This window comes from Gobius niger, assembly GCF_951799975.1.
Source record: "Gobius niger genome assembly, chromosome: 18".
In the NCBI taxonomy this organism is placed as follows: Eukaryota; Metazoa; Chordata; class Actinopteri; order Gobiiformes; family Gobiidae; genus Gobius; species Gobius niger.
In genome coordinates, this window is record NC_136869.1 from 21,826,368 (window position 1) to 21,850,375 (window position 24,008).

Below are 24,008 nucleotides of genomic sequence, written 5' to 3' on the forward strand. Positions count from 1 at the left end.
CTCCTTCGTCTTACTGATGTTCAAGCACAGGTGGTTGCGCTCACACCAGTCCACAAAGTCTATGATGACTGACCGGTACTCCAGGTCGTTCCCCTTAGACACACAGCCCACGATGGCGGAGTCGTCGGAGAACTTCTGGAGATGACAACTGTCCGTGTTGTATGTGAAGTCCGATGTATAGATGGTGAAGAGAAACGGTGAGAGGACGGTGCCCTGAGGGGCCCCGGTGCTGCAGACGACCACCTCAGACTCACAGCTGCGCAGCCGCACATACTGTGGTCGGTCCGTGAGGTAGTCGATGGTCCATGCGGTGAGATGTTCATCCACTCCCGCGTCCTCCAGCTTCCCCCGCAGCAGCGCCGGCCTGATGGTGTTGAAGGCACTGGAGAAGTCAAAGAACATGACCCTCACAGCGTTCCCGGCGTGCTCCAGGTGCGTGAGCGCCCGCTCCGACAGGTAGATGACAGCATCCTCCACTCCGATGTTGGGTCTGTAAGCAAACTGCAGCGGGTCAAGGGTGGGGCTTACCACAGAGCGGAGGTGGGTGAGGATGAGCCGCTCCATCGTCTTCATCAGGTGGGAGGTCAGGGCGACTGGTCTGTAGTGGGCCGGTTCCCTGGCGTGCGCTGTTTTAGGAACTGGAATCAGACAGGAGGTCTTCCACAGGACGGGGACCTTCTCCAGGCTGAGGCTCAGGTTGTAGATGTGGCAGAGGACCCCGGAGAGCTGGTCTGCGCAGGTCCTCAGCAGCCTGGGACTGATGCCATCTGGTCCTGCAGCTTTCCCCCGCTTCAGTCGCCTCAGCTCCCTCCTCACCTGGTCCGGTGTGATGGAGAGGGGGGAGTGAGGGGGGGACCGGTGTGGGGGTGGACTGCCGGGGGTGGGGCAGGTGCTAGAGGAAGTCCGTATGATGGGGGCTGGAGACGTGGGTGCAGGGGGGCTGGAGGCAGGTGAAGGTGGTCGGGGGAGGGGGGCAGTGTCCACTGTGCTGGAGACGCGTGAAGAGGAGGGAGTGGGGGGAGAATCAAACCGGTTGAAATGTTGGTTGAATTCATCCGCCCCGCGCTGGTCTCCATCAGCTGGGATATACTATGGGATATGGGAATATACTGGGAGAGGCCAAATGCTAACAACATCTTTGGTCTTTTTGTGTGACTGAGAGCACACAATTCTTCCATACTGTGATATGTTCTTAACTGAGCTTAGACGAGTTGATACGTACCTTGTTTGGTGTTTGTGTGTGCCCTTGGAAGAGCTTGGTCACTTCCAACTTCACCCCCATTTGGAGCTATAGGAATACATTGGGAGAGGCCAAATGCTAACATCTGGTCGTTTTGCATGACTGGGGGCAGACCAGACAGGTACGCATCAACTCGTCTAAGCTCAGGTAAGAACATATCTCATAGGTAAAATCGGTGGCCTGTTCCTTTTAGGTTTTCACGGAAGAAATACATTTTTGGGGAAGAGATTATAGCAAGCTTTCTGATGGGTTGAGGACATGGCCAATGGTACCTTAAGATTCTGATCTGGTTGGTGACAAGAATGAAACAGAAGAAACATAAGTTGTCCCAAAAGTAGCACTCAGAGGCTAACTCGGAGACGTCCACTTGCTCTTCAAACAGTGGATAGGTTCAAATGTATGCATGTTTGTCAAAATGCTAACTTTTCCTATTTATCAAAGCATAGTTTGTGAAGTATTTCCATATTTTGCCCCTAATTTTCACTGACTCTGTTTGTCATACAAATATGACTTTCCATAGCTGCCGAAATATGAAGTTTGGGTCACACACTTCTCAATTTTATAGATGACTGGCCTTATTTCTCATGAATTCTGATGAGATTGGCAGACTGACTTAGAACGCCTCGAACACGCCACACTGGTGCTGCTGCTGCTGCTGCTGCTGCTGCTGCAACATATGAGCTCAACCAAGTTACTCCTGAAACGCATTTGTTTATTTTTTTTTATTATCTTTCAAAATAATGTGTGTAAATCTCAAACTTTACTTTACCTACACAGACAACTTTTCCTTTATCCGTCTTCAATGTGGCTCTTATCAAAATCCATTCTTCCCCCGCTTACCCCAGAAACTTTGAGGAGAAAATGTTCACTCCCTTTGTATCGTGTTCCACCCGTTAGACATTTAATTCAAGAATCCCTCTAATTCTGCCACTGTGGTCTATTTGGGATCGTAAATAACTTTGAGCGATGTTGACACTGACGCGTGCGATTGGCTTGGATGTACATGACAGCTAATTACCGTTAGTGGCTTAACTCGACGGGAATGTGACAGGCTTCTACGGCATAAGACCGCCGAGTGACAGAAAATCACAGAACACATATTTGAGGCTGCCATGTCCATGTTAACACGCCGCAATCACGAGCAAAACACGCCATTATGGTTGGCGGAAAGTAGTTTTCGAGGTTACGTGCTCAGCGGTGTGGAGAGGAAACTGTAGGTCTGAGTTTTTGTTCCCAACTGGAACTGTTTTGAGGCTTTAATCATGTTATATTCTATGTTATAACAACATACCTGGAGGCGTGTGTTGTTTTAGAGCGCATGTTAATCGGAACTTCCACACTCGCCCCTCGCTATCTGATTCTGATCCTACAATAGCGTACTTCTGTTATCAAACGGCTTCCCAAACTTGTTTGAATTGATCGTGAATGGAGAAGTCAGTCCTTATGTAAGAGTATGGCATTTATCTAATTTCTGTGGTTTCTCCATCATTAACTTATTATAGGATGATGTTTAGTGGCCAGTTGAAACTTAACTGAACATGAGTTAGCATTTAGCTCAGAGGACAACCACAAAATCTGTGTTGGCTACATTCATTAAGGATTTCTAACTAGGCAGTGACCATCTAAATGTGGTTGATGGGTTGACAACAGCTGAAAACCCATGGATCGTTCATAATTTGGGATTGATGTCCAAATGCTAACAGCTATTGGACAAATACAGTGAGAAGGCTAGCGAACTCTCCTGGAGTAGCGGGCTTGCTAGGTGTCAGCACACGTTTGGATTGAACAGCGCTTCTCCTTATTGTTTATCCTTTTACTATGGGTAAAAGAAGCTAGCCGGGGAGTCGGGTCACCACTGCGTCAAATCCATTTCCCACAGCGGTAGATACTCAAGCAAACAGGAAGTGGAGTAAACCAATCAGCGAAGGGCGGGCGTCTGCCACTGATCCGGTGTTATTAGCGGTTTTACGTTAATATTTGCGCAGGATTATGAATCACGAAACTCACCTACTGTCGATGTGTTTTTGGTCATTTACCGCCGATTGGAGACACATTTTCTCTCTCCCGTCGCCGTTCGTAGATTGTTATCGAGGGGGCTTCCACGTACCGTGAGTGACGCTGCTCGCTAACAACACGTTACGGCAAATAAACGAATCTGATTGCACGGGATCGGTTCGATTTTGCAGATACAGCCAGCAGGGGCGGGGGTCCAGACTGATCCCCCGCTGTATACAAAAATACAGAGGGGAATCATTCTGGTCCTTCCAGGCTAAAAACAAGCAAGGTCTATTTAAATCTGGTCAGGCCTGCCATGCCTCCATCTGCTGTACCTCTTGTTTAGTTTCACCAATTAGAATAGTCTTTATAATGAGAGTCTGGTTCGCGGAAACACAATCCTGCTATTAGGTGTCTGTACATTTGTAATTTGTAATACCAAAGCAAGTAGCTCTGTGCTTTAAAGCATATTTTCTCTCTCTTTGACTATTAAAAGCAAAAATGCCCCTTAACTTCAACACAATCCAGTCCATGATTTGTAAAGTCTGCTAAATGTGTTAATGGTAAATGCTCACATTTATTAGCACCTTTCTACCTGCTTTAGGCACTCAAAGCACTTTACCAGTCGCCCATTCTCTCATTCATACACCACTATACACAGACACTGGACCCAAGGTGTGTGAAGTGTCTTGCCCAAAGACACAATGATAGTGCGCACCTACGTGATTTGAACTGCCGACCCTCCAGTCACAAGTCGACCCGCTCTACTCTCTGTGCCACAGCGTTTTATAATCCCTGGATGACTAAAAACCTTCGCAAACATAATAAAGGACATTTGAATTTGGTTCCCTAAGTCCACGGGCAAAACATTCGATCCCTTTCCCTCTCCAGTAATAATATGCAGATCGTTGCATCAGAGAGGGATTACCAGGAGAAAAAGCCACTCGTCCTTCTAGTTTCATGTTTGATTTTGTTTTCAGACAAGGCTGATATAGAAATCTCAGGTAATGGGGCAGCTGCAGCTAAATAATTGATGAGAAAGCGCAGAGTATTGGAGACGGATCAAAGAGCGTCAAAGCTGATTTCACGGCTGCACCTCAGAGCTGTTGCATCATTGGAGCCAACTGACAATACGCATCTGCTGAGAATCCACTCCCCACTCATTATAAACAGAGATATTGATTGAATATTGTATCTATAATGTGACTGCACAAGGATCGTTTTTCTAATAAACAACAAAAGAAACTAGTACTTCAAAATATTTGATATTTGCCCTTTGTTTCCTTTTTCCTCTACTGTTTGTTCTTGAAAAGAAAGTTTAGCCTTTATAATATCCCAATTCTATCTTTTCTTTCTATCTTTTGCATAACAAAAAAAAGTAGGCTGCACTAAATTGTGTTACATCTAATGTGTTTTTCATAGCTACCAATAAAAACGCGGCTAGCGAACTGGTGTATGCACAAATGAAAGAAAACTTTTAAAAGCAACGTCAACTTTTAAAAGCAATTCAACGGGACTCACTTTGGCAGGTGCTAACGTTTCGCTCTCTATCCCTGAGAATTTCATCATGGTATTTTATTTTACCACTCCTTTGGATTCTCGTCCACAAGTAGAATCATACAGGCCAATATCCTTGGTCTTTCTATTAAGTGCATTGACCAAAAAGTCACATACTCCAACTTCCGTGACGTCAAAATATCTTGTATCGATGACGGGAGAGTGTGAGACTGTGCAAAGCCTTCTCCAGCACATCCCAAAGATTCTCAATGGGGTACAATGGGAACCATGTATCACAACGTGAGCCCGATGAATCCTGGCAGTCATCTTTGAATACGCCCGTGCCATCGGGGAAGAAGAAATCCATTGATGCAATAACCTGGTCACACAGGATGCTCAGATGGTCAGCTGATCTCATTCTTTGGGCACATCGTGTTGGTTGACCCGACCTAACTGCAGCAGCCCCAGATCAGAACGTTTTCTTTTAGTACATCAGTGCAAACGACCCAAAACTTAAATCTGGCCAATTGAAATACTTCTATTACCCCGATAAGACCAGTACAATGTTGATCCCTTCATTCATTGGGGTCTTTGCACATTCTTTAATAATGCAGCACTCCATAGAAAACTTCCTTTGTACTTTGTTGCCCACTAGACATCCAGACCTTTCTCCAAAATTGCTTAATCGGTACTTAGCGTCCTACGTATCGACTTGGGAGTGGTTTTGAGAGTCCGGGAGTATATCCCCGGCTTGTTCTGTTTATTAAAGGCCCACTAATGCAGCATCCGCAACACGCCACCGGGCCCCTTGTTCCGTAATCCATTCAAACCCCGTTGGTCTTTTTCAGTCCGCAGACACTTATGCGCAGAGACAGAGGAGGGAGTGGGTGGGTGTCTGGGCCTAACAGAAGATGCTTGGCGGGGATGAGAGAGGGGGCTGATCGATGGAGCTTTGAGAGAGCTATCAATCAGAGGCCCGGACCAGTAAATTATGTTTTATTAGTATCGAGCTGACCATCGCTGAGGAGGCAGGGAACAACAACAGGCCCACAACACTCCACCACTGCCTACTTAAAGGGGATGCATTACTGTAAGCATAAGATTTTTTAGTTAATCTTCCATAAACATGACCGATGCGCGTCTCCAGGTGTGAGGTAACATCTTCAAATCAAATCGATCGACAATTAATAATCTCGTTTGAATGAAGGCACAGACAAAAGCGATTCCTGGAAAGTGCCAGACATGTTGAGAGATTACACCCTTCTCGTCGCGTGGAAAGATTTGAGACTCCCCAAAAGAGTTATCGAGACATGTCAGATACTCGACAGCATCGGCGGCCTCTGCTTTCATTATTTGATTTTCATGAAGGAAACAACAACAGTTTATTATAAATATACTCTATCAAGACGTCCTCAGTTGGCTTTCAGATATAGACGAAATCTTTGGAATTGCTCAGAAATGGTCCTCTTCGAAAGCAGCCAGACGGGGAAAATAAAAGAGGGGGGAAAATGATCATACTCCACCATTACTCCACCATTACTTAAACAAATGCTGATTCTACTGATACTGACTATATCTTTTCTACTAGATAAAGATACACATGGAGAGGAGCAAAGGGGCTCAACAGCCCGTAAATACTAAAAAACAGACAAAAAAATGTGTTTTGTGTGAGGCCCCGAAGCAAGTTTCCCTTGGATTACTTGTTTACTAACACTTCCACAGGTCTCCGATGTGAAAGTTAAAAACAAAAATGTATTCCACAGTTTGTTAAACTTCGTTCAGGAGCAATAGACCTACGCTATCCTCAAAAACGAACAAACAGTGCGCGCTCATTTGCCCAAAGCTAGACACACACTTTTTGAACTACAAATTAGCCTTGTTATTTTCCTATTGTGAAAAGGGTGTCTTGGCTCAAGAAAGGTTGGCCTTAATCTGGTTAAAAGTTCGTAAGAAGATCGCAAAGTTGGCCAATCAAGAAACTACGCCTCTCACTTCCCTTCTCTTCTTCGGGAGGCTTCTCCGCTGAACTCCTCAAAGCCCCGCGGCCCTCTGGACTTAGGCTGGACTCGGGGTGGATGTGAGCGGCTAATAAAAGTTGGGATCCCAGCCTCAGAAGATGTGGCCCTGGGTGGAAGGCACTAGCTCAAGGCTTGTAATTACAGCATTACAGTGGAGGCTAGCCGGATTAGGTCTACAGCAACAGGCCAGAGACCAGGAAATAGCTGAGGACTAGACTTTATTAGCCCCCGGCTGACAGTTTAAGACCCTCCCTGTCAGCGCCATCCCAGATAGAAGGGAAGATTCGAGTCACTATTGGAGTTTTACGGTTAACGCGGCGGGAAAAGCGTTTGTCATTGACGGCTCAGTGCGTCAAACCTTCCCTCTATCTGACCTGTCCCTCTGTCAACGCCGTAATCCTCTCGGAAAATGACTAGATTAGGGGAAGATTAAACACGGGGAAGACATGGGAATCCATACTGAAAAGGTGTGGTTTTAATCGATGAGACTTGCTCAACACGCTCCTGTTCTTTTCTCATCAGACTTGTAGACGAGGTGCTAGACTTCTCTATGAAATTATTCTTTCGCTTTGTGTTCTTCTATAGAATATGCAAAATATCACATTGAAGCATACTTTGTAACTAAAGAAGAGACAAACTGCGACTTTTTATAACGGAATTAGCAGAACAGGAAGAGTTTGGTATTGATTTCACTACAACATTGAAATCAGTTATTTACCTGAACGATTGAGCTTTTTTGTTCGATTGGTTGAATGTATATGGAAATACCTCTTGATCATTTGCCTGTGTTTGAAGTTAATGGATGCAATTTATTAAACACACAAGCGCCACAGAAAAGGGACACTGCCCCAAACTGACTCTCAGATTTACAATGGAAGATTGAGCTTTCTCTTCCTGCGCCGCTTTGTTTACTTGGCCTCTTTTGTGTTCCGGCTGCTTGCCTTGTCTGATCTCCCCCTCGCCTCTCCTCCGGGCCTGACGCCAGCTAACCGTTGTGAGACATCAATATTAGCCGGGGCATCCTGGTTGTAAAGTCCGCTGGAGGTGCGGAGGAGGCTGCCCGGCTGCGAGCGAAGAGAAACTTCCTCTGTGTATTCCCAAGGCTGCCCACAGGCTGCCGCTAAAGACGAAGCTGCATTCTCTGTTTAAATGCCCTTTTGGAGTCGCTTCTTCCAGTGGAAAATGGATGAGGCGAGGGCTGACTGTTCAAAGTGGAATCCAAATTGCAAATAATTGCTTTTTCATCAAACTGCATCAAAACAAGATTTATAATCTCAAAACGAGGCTGAAACTGAAGTAATTTTGAGGGGTTTTTTTGTGTGTCAAGAAAGAGATCAATCTCAGTCTGAAAGAAGACCTCAGTGACTGTGGAGTCTTTGATCAGTTGTCTCACTTGAAACATGAAAGAACAAAACCCGACTACGGTCTTGTACGTGCTAGATAAGTTGTTAGCCTTCGAGCAGTTTATGATGTAGTAGTGGTGGTATTTAGGCTTCTGGTGGTACTAAGGTTTATCCATTTTGTTAGACCTTATTCATTTTAATTAGAGATCATTTTAGATTAGACTTTGGATATGGTTTCCACATAGTTTCCACACAATATAGTCCGAATTACGTCTAGTTGACACCCTTTTTAGTCCTGAATGGATCTTGATCTTGACGTGGTAGAAGAAGAAGGTTGGAAGATCAAGGTGGTACTTTGATAAAGGTTTGAGAAGCAAAGTACGCAATCAGTTTGTTTCAAAAGTTTAACAAATATTGGGCACATTAATTCATCCGTTCATGCTTATTGCTGTCACACTTCTCTCAGTCCCACTCTTTCTCCGTTTCTCCCCCTGTCTTTCTCTCTGTGTATCTGCCACATGACCTGAAATGCTTTAAGCCCTGACTGAATAACTGTCGAACTCACTTACGCTACATAACCCCATTCATCTTTCCATTTCCTCCTCTGACGCACACATGCTATTTCGAAACAAACACACCAAATTTAATGGAGACCTTTTGCGGATAAGACCCACGTGTATCCACCGTTCCCTTTCAGACGGCCTTGGGCTTTCGTCGGCTATTGATTGACCGACACATGCTGCGGCGCATTCACTTGTTGACGCGACACAGTTTACAGTCGGAGCCATCTGTTTATCAGCTCGTGACGAATCCACAGAGCCAGACGTCTGTATGGGTTTTCCACACTGTTTAAGCAGAAAATACCAATGTAAGCCTGGGCAGGACATCAGAGCCACTGCTTCTTGTTTGTAGAATATTAATATCCTTACCATACAACGCTATAGGAGTTGATGGAGACTGTAGACGGAGGTGGTGGGGACACTTGAATGCAGGTACTTTGTAAGAAAGTCAGTGTTCTTAACTGGTCTCTCTCTGTCACCAGGACGGTCCCATCAGCCCTCCACTGTCAGAGATATCCAGTGGGTCTCTACTGGATGAACACGAACGCCGGATCTCCCACTCCCTGTACGAGAGCATAGACCTGGACCACCTCTCCACTCCACGGGGCAGTATGATCGGACGCATGGGTGAGTCATACAACAACTACACGGTGGTTTGGCTCGTGGAACTTCATGTTTCCGATGTAAGACTCTATTATTGTTCCATCCATGTGGCTTTGTTGTTAACCTACACCTTTCCATTCATACGGCATTGTAAAACATTTTTTTCCTTGTACGCATGTCGTTAATCTTAAGCCAATGTTTCTCTGAATGTATTTTCATTTCCATTTCACCTGTAGTCTCGCCCTACATACAGTCTGTGCTTGACCAAGTAACCCCGAATACTATATTCTCTCTTCAGTTCCCATCTGTCCGCTAATCTGACACGCATTGATCATTCCGAACGTCCATGCCCCGTCGTCCACTCCTCTCCTTGCATTCCGCGGGATCTCCTTTTGGGGATTAGCGTCACGCCCGATCCAGTCCGGTTTCACTCGGTCAATTCCCATTCTCGCCCGGTGACACGGCCGGCTCAGATCTCGGCTCTTAGCGCGGATTGGAATTGGCAATTCAATCCTCGAGCGATCACGGCTGTCATGCGGCCATCGACAGACTTTCACTTATGCACGGGAGGCGAAAGGTGATGCGATCAGGTTAGCGCGGGATGAGTCACTCAGGTGGAAGCATGGACTTTCTCATGTTCCGTGGAAATTATACAAGATCATTGCATTTTTGGCCGTTGAAGGGATTTGTTTGGGCGCTCTGAGATGAACATTAAAAATCCAAGCCCTGATTGTGTCTACTACTTCTACCGCCAGTGCTGTTGCTGCTAACAACTTCTGCAAGTTTCCCTCCACTCCACACTCCTTCAAAAACAATGCGCTTACCCTCAATTTGTTTTGTTTATCTCATGAGCACCTTTTCGAAAACCTCCTAACAGGCAAATGCGGTGGAAGAAAAGTTTGCATCTGCTCAGACTTCACTGGGAGAAGTGTAAAAGTTTTGCGGCGGCGGGGGTGGAGTGGGCCGGGTAGGAAGCAAAGTGATCAGATCCGTGCATCTCTCTCTGGTGTCTCGCGGCGGGTTTTTAAAAAAAATGTCACGTCCTCTTTCTTGTGTGTCTTCAGGCTGCCTCGGAGTCGTAGCCTCATTAACCCGGGCCCGCGGTGCAAAGTGACAGCTCTTGATCTCACTAAACCGACACAATTCTGACGCTTAAATTTTATCAGGAGACGGTATAAAGGAAAAGCTACACCACTGCTGAACTGTGTGAGATTAAAATGGGAGTTGCGAAAACGTAGTGTCTAATGCTAATATCGGTGATGTGGATAACTTTGGAGATTTAGGATTAAACTTGTTCTGACCAGGAATTGGATATTACAAATGTTTGTGAAAAGAACCTTAAAAAAAAAAGGTCGAACCAACTGATGAGTGGTTGGTGTGACTAATAAAAGCAAAACCCAAAATATGACTTTTCGGTTGTTGAAATATTAATATCTGGCTCACTTGTATTCTTAAAAGCTTATGATCGGTTTTATCCAATTTATGGAAAAAATAAGTCTGTGAACTATATTTAAAGGGACTATACAGAGTTTAAAAATGTTAAAATTATGTATTTTCCTCCCCTACATGTTCCAGCCATGCACTGTCACTCAAAAAGGTGTTAATTTGGGTCCGAAGTGCCGTCATTAGAAGTTGCAGTTACGCATAAGACCTGAGGTGGCAGTAGTGAGACATTATGACTTTATTTCTTACAAAAACTAGAGTAATACAGATACTTTTCCTAATACTTGAAATTATAGAGAACATGTAAAATAAAATTGAAGTACAGTTAAGGAAATGTATTAATTTGAAGGTAAAATCACTTAACGTCAATAATTTATATCAATTTATGGGTAAAAAACATTCCTAATGTTTGAACAATAGCATTTTTTTTTTCTATTTCCAAATTGGCCAATTGAAAATCCTTTTACAGCAATGGCCCAGGTGCTACTAAAGTGGAGTGTAATAAAAAAAAAAAAAACATTTTCGTCTCTCCTTAAAAACACCACATTTCCAAAGTGCCTCTTTTCACCTCTTCATACGAGCTGACTTCATGGCATTTGTCAGTGTGTTTACCGCCTCTTCCTCCAGGCTACAGTCAGTTAGCGTTTCCCCGTCTCCCGTCTCCTCTCTGGCTTGCTCAGACAGACTCAGACATATTGGCCGCGGCGAGAGTGGTGACAGCGGCGGTTGGAGGGACACATTCGCAGGCTAGCGCACAGCCGCCGGCCCCTGAGTGACAGCTCCATGCGCGGGACACTAAGAGCCGCTAAAGTACCCAGACGTGAATGCTGAGCGGTTAGCTGAGGAAAACACATTCACATTTGGATTGGTGTAAATTTGTTCATGCATTTCATACACTGGAGGCAAGGTAGGCGAAATATCTTGCTCAATGACACAGCAATTCATTGATATCTTCATTGTTGCTGCTGCTACAGTATCTATACCATTTTTGATTCTGTATGAAACTCTTTGACACTTTGAAAACCTGTATTTATTCATGGACAGCTTAAACAAACAAGGACTGACACAACTTTACCACCGATTTTTAACTGGATGGGTTTGAACAAATATGAAAAAGTCTTCATTATTTCATGGATGGAACTAAAAACTCACAAAAAAAGAAAGAAAATAGGATCGGGCCCGAAATACATCCTTGGGGGGATCCACAATGGGGATAGACGAAGTGAGTAGTTATTACGGTAGGGTGGCAGGAGGAGAGAAAGTGCATTTATGTAATTGCCTTGAGAGGTGTTTGGGTGAGTAGTGAGGTTGTACAAAAAACTGAAAATGTTGCCAGACTTCTTTAATACCTAAAGGTCATGTGATCTGTTCACATGACATGATAATTCTTCCATCTCAGTTGCATAGTATACGGAGGGTTAGGGTGTTAGAATAGAAACAGCCACAAAAAAGGAATGAACTGACCACAGGTCCCAATCTGAAGAGCACCGATGTGAAACATTTTTTTACATTTGATCATAGATTCGAGCAGCAAACCAGAAACTATACACTATACTCTATCCAACCGCAAGCAACGGATCTTTTACTGCTAGCTTATTATATTGTTACCTCTGCTAACTACTAACTCCTTCTACCACTTTTTCTCCTACTCTCTGCTCTGAAGCATGTTCTTCCTCTAATGTATGTACTCAGCAGATGGCCAAACAACTCTCTAACCCAATCTGCTCCCCTTTCCTCTGCTCCATTATCCCGGGCTCCAAACAGACCTAGCCACTGAGGTAAATGGAATGAAATGGCTTTTGCTGCCCAAGAATTAAGAGCAAGCCGGTGATGGGGAGTTATTGCGGATGGCAGTAAGTCAATACGCTGAAATAGTAAACTCCATATTTCTGCCAGTTTCGTCTTGTTTTAAAAATAGCAAATCGCCGCCATGTTGTATCTCAACTCACTTGGCATCGATTAGCCCGCCGGAGCGCGGCGCCCGTTTCCTCGCGCCCGACCCGCTTTCTTCTCAAGCTGCTCTGATTGCAAGGAACGATCGCGCAAAGTAGGAATTGTAATTACCATGGCGACGGCACAAATGGAACAAAATGACAGAGGCAGGTGATATCGAGCAGGTAGATAATCATCATGTTGATTGTAAAGGGAAGAGGGGTTGGGGGCTGTTATTTGCTCTTTTGCTACAGCTGTGAGAATGTTGCTTGCATACTGATAGTGCTACTAAGTCTTCAAATTTCTCAGACCATAACAGTAAAGATGGTTGTACAAGCTCTCAGCTGTCAAGAAGTTTTCCCCTCGTAGTAAAGGCGTGCACCTCTGCCTGAAAGCTACTTCTTGAGCAAATTTGGATGACTGAGGCCTAATTGCTCTCCCTATACATCCTTAAATCACTTAGGTAGCAAGGCTTTGTCAATGCTAATGACACCTATTGCTCCTTCCCAGAATAAGGGAGCGGAACTGGTTCAGTAGTCAGAGTATAAATAGGCTTCCACCTTTCACGTTAACCAGTCTCATCTTTTGCCTTTGAGGATACAGGTGAAATTTCTGCAAGTCAAACAACCCTGTCCTGTCAGAATCACGTTTTTTTTTTTCATCCACAATGGAAATTCATCAGCTGCTCCAATAAACATGTATATAAAAAAACAAAATCTTACCCTGTTCCTGCCCACTGATCTTATTCTGACAGTGCTTTGTCTATTCTTGTGTTTGCTGTTACATATCATCTGACCTGTGGTTTGACTCCACTACTAGCAGGTAGCCGTAATGTTTGGCTTGACTTCTCTTCTTTCCTCTCTAAATAATAAAATAACAGTTTTTATTTTATTTTTTTCCCAACAACTTTTTTCATCTTCCCCCTCGAGACGTGCGGTGATGACGAATCAGATAAAAATCACTTGCAAGACAAGGTGTAATATTGAAGTCAATCTATCAGTGGTAGACTCTAGCTATAGCAACTTTTTTTTTTCTTTTTTAGCAAAAGGTCGCTAGCATCACACCCGGCTTTACCTTCCGCCGGTCTAATTGAAAAGAGCAGCGAGGTGCAGGCTTCTCACGCTGAGGTGCAAATTGAAAGTGCTCTGTGAGGAGAAGTGGCTGCTTGGCCTCGAGACAGAATCTGGCACAAAGCGCGAGCAGTGAGTGCAGAGAGCAGCATGTGTACTGCCTGCTATATAGTGGCAGGGTGAAAGATTTTAGAGTAACTGAGGTTTGTATGTTGTTAGGAACTCTATGTGGCATCATGTTCAACAGTCCACCCCACCCCTGCCTCATGGCCCTTAAAGTACAATTCCCATCCAAATTTCCTATAGACTTTTTTTTTTAAATATTAAAATTGAAAGACACAACAGAGGCCTATGTGGTGACTCCAGACCACAGTGTAAATATTTTAAAGGGAGGAAAATACCAAATACTTTACGGTCTTTAAACATCACTCTCCCCAGGTCACCACCGCCCGTGTCCTAGAGCCTGCTTTATTTCACACTGTCTAGTCCCAGCCTCTCTGTATTATGTTGTACTGACCTTCTTTAACAAGTGTCCCGACTGCTCCACAGCCCCATTAACATGCTCAGTGAGAGGATGACACGGGCACAAGTGCTTTTTGCTCTGTGTGAGGGCTGCCTGCTTTCTACTGCTACACAGAACATACGCGGGGGGCAAATAAAGAAGCCATGTGAGCTCTTTTTAACCATATTAATCGAATATATATTTGATTCCGAGTATTATTCATACTCATCAGTCAGGTAGTTAAAGTTTTCAATTGTGCAACTGTTTGTTACAAATATTTTTAGGCAGAATAGTTGATAAAAAATAAATGGAACCATATTGTATGAAGAAAATAGGACCGGGCCTGAAATAGATCCTTGGGGGGCTCCACAATGGGGATAGAAGAAGTGAGTAGTTTTTACTGTCGTTTTTACGGGAGGAGAGAAAGTGCATTTATATAATTGCCTTGAGAGGTGTTTGGGTGAGAAGTGAGTGGCAGGTTGCGATTGTCTGACATTAGCATTGACCGATTCTTTATTGTTTATGTTACGCTAGTTTCTCTCCTCACTATCATTACTGCCCTTTGAGCTGTCTTTGTGGCCTCCAAAGACCAAACCCCACATCCACAAAGAATTGAGCCAATCAACTAAATGTTCTGATCAATATTATCGACATTGCGGTTGGTGGTGGAACTAGGTGAAGCGTTGTTTCAAATGGCTGGTGGTCTCTTGGTGAGCATAAGCCTTAGTTTTCTTCCCCCTTCCATTTTCCCACCAACGAGTGATTACCTGTTCCAATCCATGTCTGGCCCTCTACAGCAGGGGCCCAGTGGATCAACTAATCACCCCCTACTTTACCTGGATCAATAGAAGAGAAGAGACAGAAGGAGCAGAGAAGGAGAGAGTGAAAGAAATAGAAATTAGATGGATAGGGCGTATTATAGTGCCCTTTGCCTCGTTGGCGCAGTGTTTCACTGGACGGTAGAGCGACAGGCTGATGCTTTGGACAGACGTGGCTCTTGGGGATAACCAGCTTAGATTCCGTAACCCCTATTGCTGCGTGGTGCATAGTGTTGGAATGTGCAGTGTTTAACATTTACCGAAATAACTGTCCAATTATATGTTTTAACAAAGCACACAAAGCTGCTAATGGATTCTTTTTCTCTCACTTCGTTATCACTTTAATTGGTTTTAACACTTGACTGTTTGAATTAGCGGAGTTAACAATACGAATTTGTGTTTTCAGATTTTTTGCCCATACCTAATGCACTACTTCTTTTACATATTCGGAAGGTTGGCGGTTCGAATCAGACTGTCGTGTCTTTAAGCAAAACACTTCACTTTGCCTGTGTGAATGTAGTGTGTGAGTGAGTGAGTTGGTTGTGATTGAAGGGGCCGATGTGTTGATTGACACCCTTGCTTCCGTCAGTTTCCCCCAGAATAGCTGTAACTATAATAGCAGTTTATCACCACAGAATATGTAAGGCTTCAATAGTAACTACAGTGTAGCGCGATACAATTGTAAGCTATCATCTATTGTAGTAGTTAGATTGAGGTATACTACTTTATCTCACTATAACATTCCTAATGCACACAATAGTGTTTTCCATATTGTGTGTGGAAGATCTTTAATAAAACTATTGATTGGACGTGATGCTCGTTGACGTGGCAAACGTGGCAGCGACATTTCTTTGAAATGTCTCATTGCTTAGTTGTGTTGGTCATATAGTGTTAAAAAGTACAGATATACTGTTTTGAAGTGGGAAACAAATGTTATATTTGAACTGAATTATTTGATGTGTTTGACAGAGGAAAATCCATGAACAAATGTAGCTAAAGTCTCTGTATTCTATGCAACTGAAATAACATTTGCAAAAACTGTATTTGTTTGCCAGGTAAGACATAAGGTCAGTCACAATCATAAAAGAGTCATGAAATAACTAAACATAGATAAAAACAGTATCAACAGTACCATTTGAATACAATGGCCTGAGTTAGAAGGGCCAGTCACAAGATGGCCACCAAAATTGCAAGATCTTTGTTGTGTGTGCGCAAGTAACCTTCCCATGCTATATTTGAGATAATATGCTAATAACTAAAGTACAACAAACTAAACTTTTAAAGTCCAGTCAATAGATCAGCGCTGTGATGAAGATTAATTAAACCCTGTGCTCTAACTCATTTCTAACTCTTAGAAACCATTTTCTTTACGTGCCTTAATTTATACTCCCAATTTACATGTTTCAGATTGTGCAATGGAGTTTAACATCACGGCAACACAACTTCTCCCAGTATCAGCACATACTTTTGGTTAACAATTATTAACATGCAGACAGCATGTGTCAGTCTTTTACAATACACGAGCAAAACTACTTTCTCTCGACTACAAAAAGTTAGTTAAAATGAGAGCATTTTTGCTCTGAAGTTGCACAAAAACATTTCCAAACTCCCCTCGGCTTCTTGAATAATGAATCATTATCCAACCCTCAAGCGCTCTTCCCTCCATGTGATCCTCAGACATGACTGGGAGATACTTGTGTGTCTGCTGATTCTTTTGGATGCCGTCTTCATAGAGCACTCTTGTATTCCACAAACTGTCAGCGTGAATAGACCTAGTGTTTTGCGATGCGGTTGAGGTCCGTTCACAGAATAACAGCCGTTCTGATTGCGGCTCTATTGGTGGTTTCTCTATCAACAGCCGTGCCATTCAGGTTTGCAGTAAGTGAGTGTTTTTTTTTATGTAAGGCAAAAGGGAAGATTGAGGGTAATCAAAAGGAATCCAAGTCCTGATGGAAGTTGGGTTGTGAGAAAATGTTCCAACATTTTAAATCAGTTTTTGTCACACCATAATATATCCACCGCCATTTTATATTTAACTCTGGATATGACTGTCAAATTGCATGTATGATTTTGTTTTAGATAATGAAGCGTGAGCACCCACACCTAGTCTGTGATGGTGGCAGGAAGCAAGTGTCTCTCTCTATCACCCGCACCTTCCCCTTGACTGAACCTGAAAATCTGAGAAAGAACAAAGTAGCTACTGATCTTCTCAACACCTTCGCGGCACACTTCTTCAACCGTTATGATGCCATACACTTTTACCGGCTTAACTTTATAAAGCAACTCTTCGTCAAGAACAAGGCTTTCCACTGATGCGCCGATGATGACAGTGAAATGGAGAATGTTATGGGATTGGAACTTTGGAGCTATCTTTTCCGAGCTGGTTCAGAACAAACTAAACAACAGAAGGAGTAAAAAAGTTGAATACTGTGGATACTCCTGATGCAAGTATGAGACAACCGTTGATAAGTGTAAGTGAGGACTTTGTGGATCCAAAGTTGCAGGGAACCAACTCCAGTATCCGCAGATTGCAATCCGCGAATCTGCTCCAATGGCCTTTCAACCAATAACTCTGACACCGTCACAGACATTATTTAAAGTCCATCCCAATCCCAAGGCTAAGATGTCTTACAGAGTCACAGCAGTGAAGCCAAATACATATGTTTGGTTGTTTTTGGCTGATTATTCAATTTTTTGCATTATACAATAGAAGACGCACTGAAGGCATCCTCGCATAACCCCTGCTATTGCCTGTAATGTTTGGACATTTGATTGAGTTAAAACACTGGTGGTCCAAAATCCTATTAGAATCGTTTAACAGTGCAGCAGAGCAAAGGGCAGAGAGTATCCAGAGGGTGTGCGTGGGCCTCGGGGAACACGCATACTCGTCTCATTTTACTGCCTAGTCCAGTCATTTGTTTAACATTCCGTTCGCTTTGATATAACGGGGGGGAATTTTGGCCGCGCTCTGCATTTGGTAATTAAAAAAGCAACAATCAGTCTTTTTAATAATGAGCAATGCCCCGCGAGATTCAGCGGCTTTTCCATTGGCCACTCACATCTCCACCTGCGTCGCGTCTTTGGCGCGCGGACGCTTCGGCTTTATTTCCATTACCGTGCTTTTTCTGTCTAAACAGCGCTCATTACTTACTGAGGCCAAGGTAAATTCATCGTTCGCAAAGCTCCAGTGAAACCCAATGGCTCTCGGATGATGCTTGGGAGGAGGCCAGGATAAATATTGCTGTCTGCTGTAAGCGATTACGCGCAATCGCTTCGCAACGATTAAATTTGCAAAATGGTCTCAAATGAATGGAAAGTAAAACAATGCTATAGGAAGCCAAGCATTTGTGTACACTTTAACATACTGTGTCTAATTGTGAGCAGCTGTGAGCTTGGATCTGTGTTTTGCCGCACTACATATTCATGCAGTTGAAAGTTAGTAATAGGGCATTTTATCATTATTTCACTCTTTATGCCTATGATTGTGTGAACTGGTAAACTCCGTCTCAAGTCACATTGGGTCAAATCAGGCAGAAAGTACCAACCTGGCTGGCCACTCAAACACCAACCACCTGAGGGCAATGGCCATTGAAGTCATTCCTAAAACCATACGACGCGGGGACAGGAGAAGTTTCCTGGCCCAAAAGGATCGAAACTCTATAGGCCATGAAAAACCCAAGGCTCAACACACTGAATGCAATAATTAACTAGAATAGTTAAATGTCTCAAATTGAGCATGATAATTCAAAGCTGTTTCCACTAGTTAAGATAAAGCTGTATTTTGACCAAGACTTATTTCCATTCATTTTGTCTTTGTTTCAGATTAATTTCTTTGCCGATGGGGGAACGAAATTGCTCTTTATACTTTGGCAGTTTTACTTTCTTATTTCAAGCAAGATTACCTTAGAACCAGTCTGAAATGTCATCAAACAAGCAAAGTAATTTTGGTCAGATCAGGTTCCATGTTCTATTGGGGTCTTCATATGAGGTCTTTTTGCACATTACTACCTGTGTTCATTGTGCTCTCATTGTAACCTTCTGTATACCCACATTTATAATCTAAAAAAATAAGTTATATAATATGTTATTTATCCTCAAAGAGCACCTGATTGCTTTTATCTTTTATATAACTGGACCTACAGATGCACTCACCACTATCCTACTTTGTAACTATTTTCATACTATTTCGCTAAATTGTATCAGTGTGAAGAAGAAGTCTGTCTTTTTCTATTAGGAGAATCTCTTTAACAAGGGAGTTCTGCCCCTTGAGAGGTCCCTATTGTACATATTTATTTGTAGTTGGGAAAACTGTCTCTCTCAATGGAAGCCTATGCAGACGCAGGGATAAACTTTGAGTAGTATTGCTCTGGGGGAAAAAACCTCACTTCCTGGTTCTATCTATTGGCTATCACCAGACTAAATGATTATTTTTCCTGATAGTAGGAGAGGTGTGGTTTACGATTGTCCAAAGTCGTTTATTGGGCGCTACAAATGTCTGTCATATGCGTCTTTACGTAGCCATAGCCAGGCATATCCGAGGACGTATGACATACCTGCAGTAAACTTTCGAGCTAAACTATTTAGAACACGGTCTAAAGCTTGATCAAAAGATGGCGTTGCGTCTGCTGCTGTCATGTTGGATCCGTAAATACATTTTTAATTTTTTTTTATCCGTAAACAAATTATTGGTTTGTCGAATAGCGTCATAGTCTTGCTGTCCCTCCTCGTTCTGTGATTGGTCCCCAAATCCATGCGAAGATTTTGGCCACGGTCCCCAGATTCCTGTGCTGGTCAAAATAATTCGAGCAAAGCAGCATGGGTATTCCCAGGCTATATCCATTATGCAATAAAATGCAAAAAGTCTGTTTCAGGATTGTTCGTACTGCTGGTTGTGTGAATGAGGTGAAATATAATTCCAGGTATGTTTTGACAAGAGAATGTAAAAAAACGATACCAAAAGCTCAAAAAAGTCGCCTTTGCTTGAGGTCCCCTTTAAGCCACTCATTATGCATTTGCTCGTCCTTGGTGCGGAGGATGGCAAGCTTTTTCCCCATTGACATTGGCTGAGGAAGAGCAGCGAAGGAGCGTCCCTCTGAAGGAGGGTCAGACAGGCTTGAATACTGATCAGCACTCTCCTACTGCGCCAATGTGCCCTTGGAGAGGAGAGAGCGGGGAGGCCGGAACTTTTCACTGTCCCCAACCGTCAAATTGGCAGAGTTTTTCCAAAGGATATTAGACATATCAGTTGTATTCATTATTGTAACAAAGCTTTTATTCCAGGCACCCATTCAATTGCAAATTCTACCTTGATTTTTGGGAGGGGAATATTTCAGGTCTAATCGTTTCCATTGGGTAACGATTAAGAGTCTGAAAGAGTCTAAAAAGTGTGTCCCATTTCTGTTCACATGCCTCTTCAAAACCATTGCAGTAGTAGTATCTGGTCAAAGAGCAGTCTAGTTTTTGTCTGAAAATGCGTTCTCACTGGCACACCGTCGAAAAAGCATATCAGCAAAGGCATGATTGTTGTGTGAACGACTTCCTGGGGACCACTAATCCTTCGCTTACAGGCGGGATATCACGCAAAATCCACTTAATACTTTACTACGTTGTTCCCTCATCCAAAACATGCTCGGAGTTGTGTTTTAGCCCATTAATACGCGCTTGGGTCGTCTTTGAACTGAGCTATTCAAAGGGCCGTACCATTTTTGATTCGGCGGAAATGCTAACATCACATGCGTTTTCCTGTTTGCAAATATTTAAACTCCATGGCCATTACATCCAATTGCATACGACTGGCGCCTGCTTGCATCTCAATAAGCCGTCTGCAGCGCGCATTGCCCTGATAAGCCTTGTTATTTACCCAATTTGAAAAAAAAAAAAAAAAATAGAAAGGTGTCCTTCAGGCAAAATCCTGATAGGAACATTTTCAGAGTGCGATTAGCGCGGCCAAATTATCTCTGTCCACATTATTATCGAAGTAATTACAAAAGTGGGATAACATTATGTTTACACAGACGTGCGCGGCTTGTATATGTGAATCTGCCTCTGCATAATTCATTATCTACACGCGGAAAACACTGATTGGAGGTTTGAAATCCCAAGGGAACAATGCAATTTGGTGTTGCCGATAATTGCGACAGACTGTTTGGCAATATTGAAATGTCATGGTGTGGTTGTTATCAGTGTTTGCCTACATATTAGCACCTAAAATGGCTTCCGGGGTACTGCCCGATTTATACCAGGTCAAAACTTGGTCCAAATCAGGTCTCAAAATGAGGACATTGAAAAGTCGACTGAATGAAAGTGTATTGAGATAAAAATGTGTGTATGATTATGTTAAATGTTGGATATGTAAGATTGTGTGTGAAAACATTTACTGTATGTAAACATCTTAAAAGTCAAATTTTGGTTTTACTGCTGACAATTGTTGATTAATAGTGAATTACACAAACATTTTACATGTCAGAGAGCAGCAGAATGAGCACATCTTTTGTTGTATTAACTACTTTGTTTGGTTGGGACAGTGGTGATTAATGAACTATAATCATGGGCTAATGTCCGTCTGTTGTCCTCCACTCACACTCTCAAACACATTCTCACTCAACCTGGACTATAAAAGATAGATACAGACACCATCTCTGGAATTGCCCGTATATGGCCATGTTCAAAGCAATCGGGGGGGAAAACATTCAACTTTCTCCCATTACTCCAAAACTGGAGAGGAGCAAAGTAGTACATGCTAACGCTAGCTACGACTGCCGGTTTTTCGCTTCTACTGAACAATCTGCTGTGAAAATAACATCCAGATGGACCTGATTTAGTCTTGACTTTATTTGTACGTGATAAATATATTTATAGTCAGCCAGAAAACGTCGGAAAAGAGTGAAAAATTGTGTTGACTAAAACTTACTTCCTTCCCCCTCGGCAAGGCCACGCCCCCGTGTATGATGCGATACCGATTCTGTGTTTATATATGTGTGATGTCATAACATAGCAACAGCATGGCTTGCATTCGTATCAGCTCATGTTGAGGATTCTGCTGCTTCAGTGCTTGTACTTGTGTCTATGCATCCTGATAAGAAAACCCAGGTTGAGTTGTGCTTGTAGAGTGCACCGTGATTCTTTATACGATTTATTATATACGTATATACGTTTTGTTTTAATTGTGGTCAGGGGTACTTTGGGTGTATCTATCTTGTATGCTTTGTAAAGCTTCACTGACTTCTTCCTTATCTGTCGACAGCGAACTACCAGCTCTCCCCGACCGTCAACATGCCGCAGGACGACATCGTAATGATCGAAGACGACAGGCCGCCGCTGATCCCGCCCCACCTCTCCGACCAGTCGTCTTCCAGCTCTCATGACGACATGGGCTTCATCGGGGAGAGCGCGGGAGGCTGGATCCATGACATCCCGGACCAGACGGAATGGTAAGGGTCGAATACATCACTTTGTGCCAACTTAACCCACCGCAACTCTACTAACGTATCAATATATAAAAATGTTGCTTTACTTTTCGTCCACCTGCAGCCTTTTCAGACATCTTTAGTGCAGTATTTTTTGGCCCAGCTTTCACTATGTGCTTACTTGTGAGTGAATGTTAAATAATGGATGATCCAGCAGCAGAGTTAAAAGTCTCCCGAGCTCTAACCCTCCAGCCCCGAGCACCCAAGGGACCCCGGCCTGCACCCTCTCCGTCTGCCGAAATATATATATATATACTGTATATATATATATAAAAGTATGAAGGCCCAGGCTCATCATCCCTGTCAGAGGGCGTAAGCCTCAGGGACTCTGGCAGTTCAGGAGCGAGGCTTTGGTGCAGTGAAGAATTCAGTGGTAGAAGAGTCAGCATGGCTTTATTGGAATACATGACATTATTGTTCTTTTGAGTAAGATCCCACGGGGACGCAAGGAGATGTCGAATGAGTTCAAACATTTCAATTCTTAAGGCGAGACTCTGCAAGTGAAACATCGAATTTTCATGGTCAGTGTTGAGATTTTTTGCTAGTTTTCTAACATCTTAGTTTTGAATCAAGAGTAAAACGGACCAAACTCACCTTTTGCGATACTTACTTTTGCAACTTGAAGATTTGCTGGAAATAACTTTAACAGTGCAGTGGTCCCTTGTCTTTCATGTGCCTATTCGTTCACAAATGTTGACATATATATATCTTAATTGATCATATTCTTTCTGGGAGATGTGAGAAATATACATGTGCAGACGTTATAAAACTTTAGGACTCTTTTTCTCATATTGAGGTTTTCCACTCTTGCACAATATCTTCACTTATGTCGCTCCTATAGACTCCAAACTTTCCAGTCCTGTACTTTACAACATTTAAAAAAAACATTCAGAGGGATATTTTAATATCTAATTCCTGCCTGATTTATTGAGTTTTGAACTTCAACAAACAAGGCGTCATTTGAATATTTATGCTTTTGAAAATCTTATTGAAAAACAAGACAACAAAATATAAATATTATTTAGATTTCGTTGCTGAAAATATTGGCAAATTGGACCATTTTTATACACATACCGGTAATGCTATTTATTTATAGAAAAATAAAATGACAAAAAATGCATTTTTGGTCTCATGTTTATATCAGTAATCAACAGCAAAAGCTGTATATATATATATATATAACAAAAATGAAAATGCTACTAGCCACTGTTTTACTAGCCATAATTGAATGCGTTATTGCGTAGTTTTAATATAGAAAAACTCTGTAATTGGCTTGATGTTGAATAATCTTCAGTGTTTACCAAAACACGGTGTAACTAAGCATAGAATCACTGCACATAAGTAGATTTAGGTATTGGTCTTACTAATGGGGCTATTGAAAGAGCTACTCATTAAATTTGAAATCAAATCTGCCAGTGTTTGTCTGGTGTTAATTAACCTGGCAACGACAGATTGACATTAGAGTGCAAATAACATCAGCACAGTAATATCAATCTGGAATGTTAATAAAACATTGTGAAA

At 42.8% G+C, this 24,008-nt stretch overlaps 1 protein-coding gene across 1 annotated transcript in view; it reads left to right on the top strand.

Moving 5' to 3' along the window:
• pard3aa (par-3 family cell polarity regulator alpha, a) overlaps positions 1–24,008 on the top strand; it is a 429,242-nt gene that overhangs the window by 186,055 nt on the left and 219,179 nt on the right. Inside the window, exons 15-16 of the mRNA XM_079575903.1 lie at positions 9,136–9,280; positions 22,265–22,451. Coding sequence (XP_079432029.1) covers positions 9,136–9,280; positions 22,265–22,451 — 332 coding nt within the window. The remainder of the gene's footprint in view (positions 1–9,135; positions 9,281–22,264; positions 22,452–24,008) is intronic.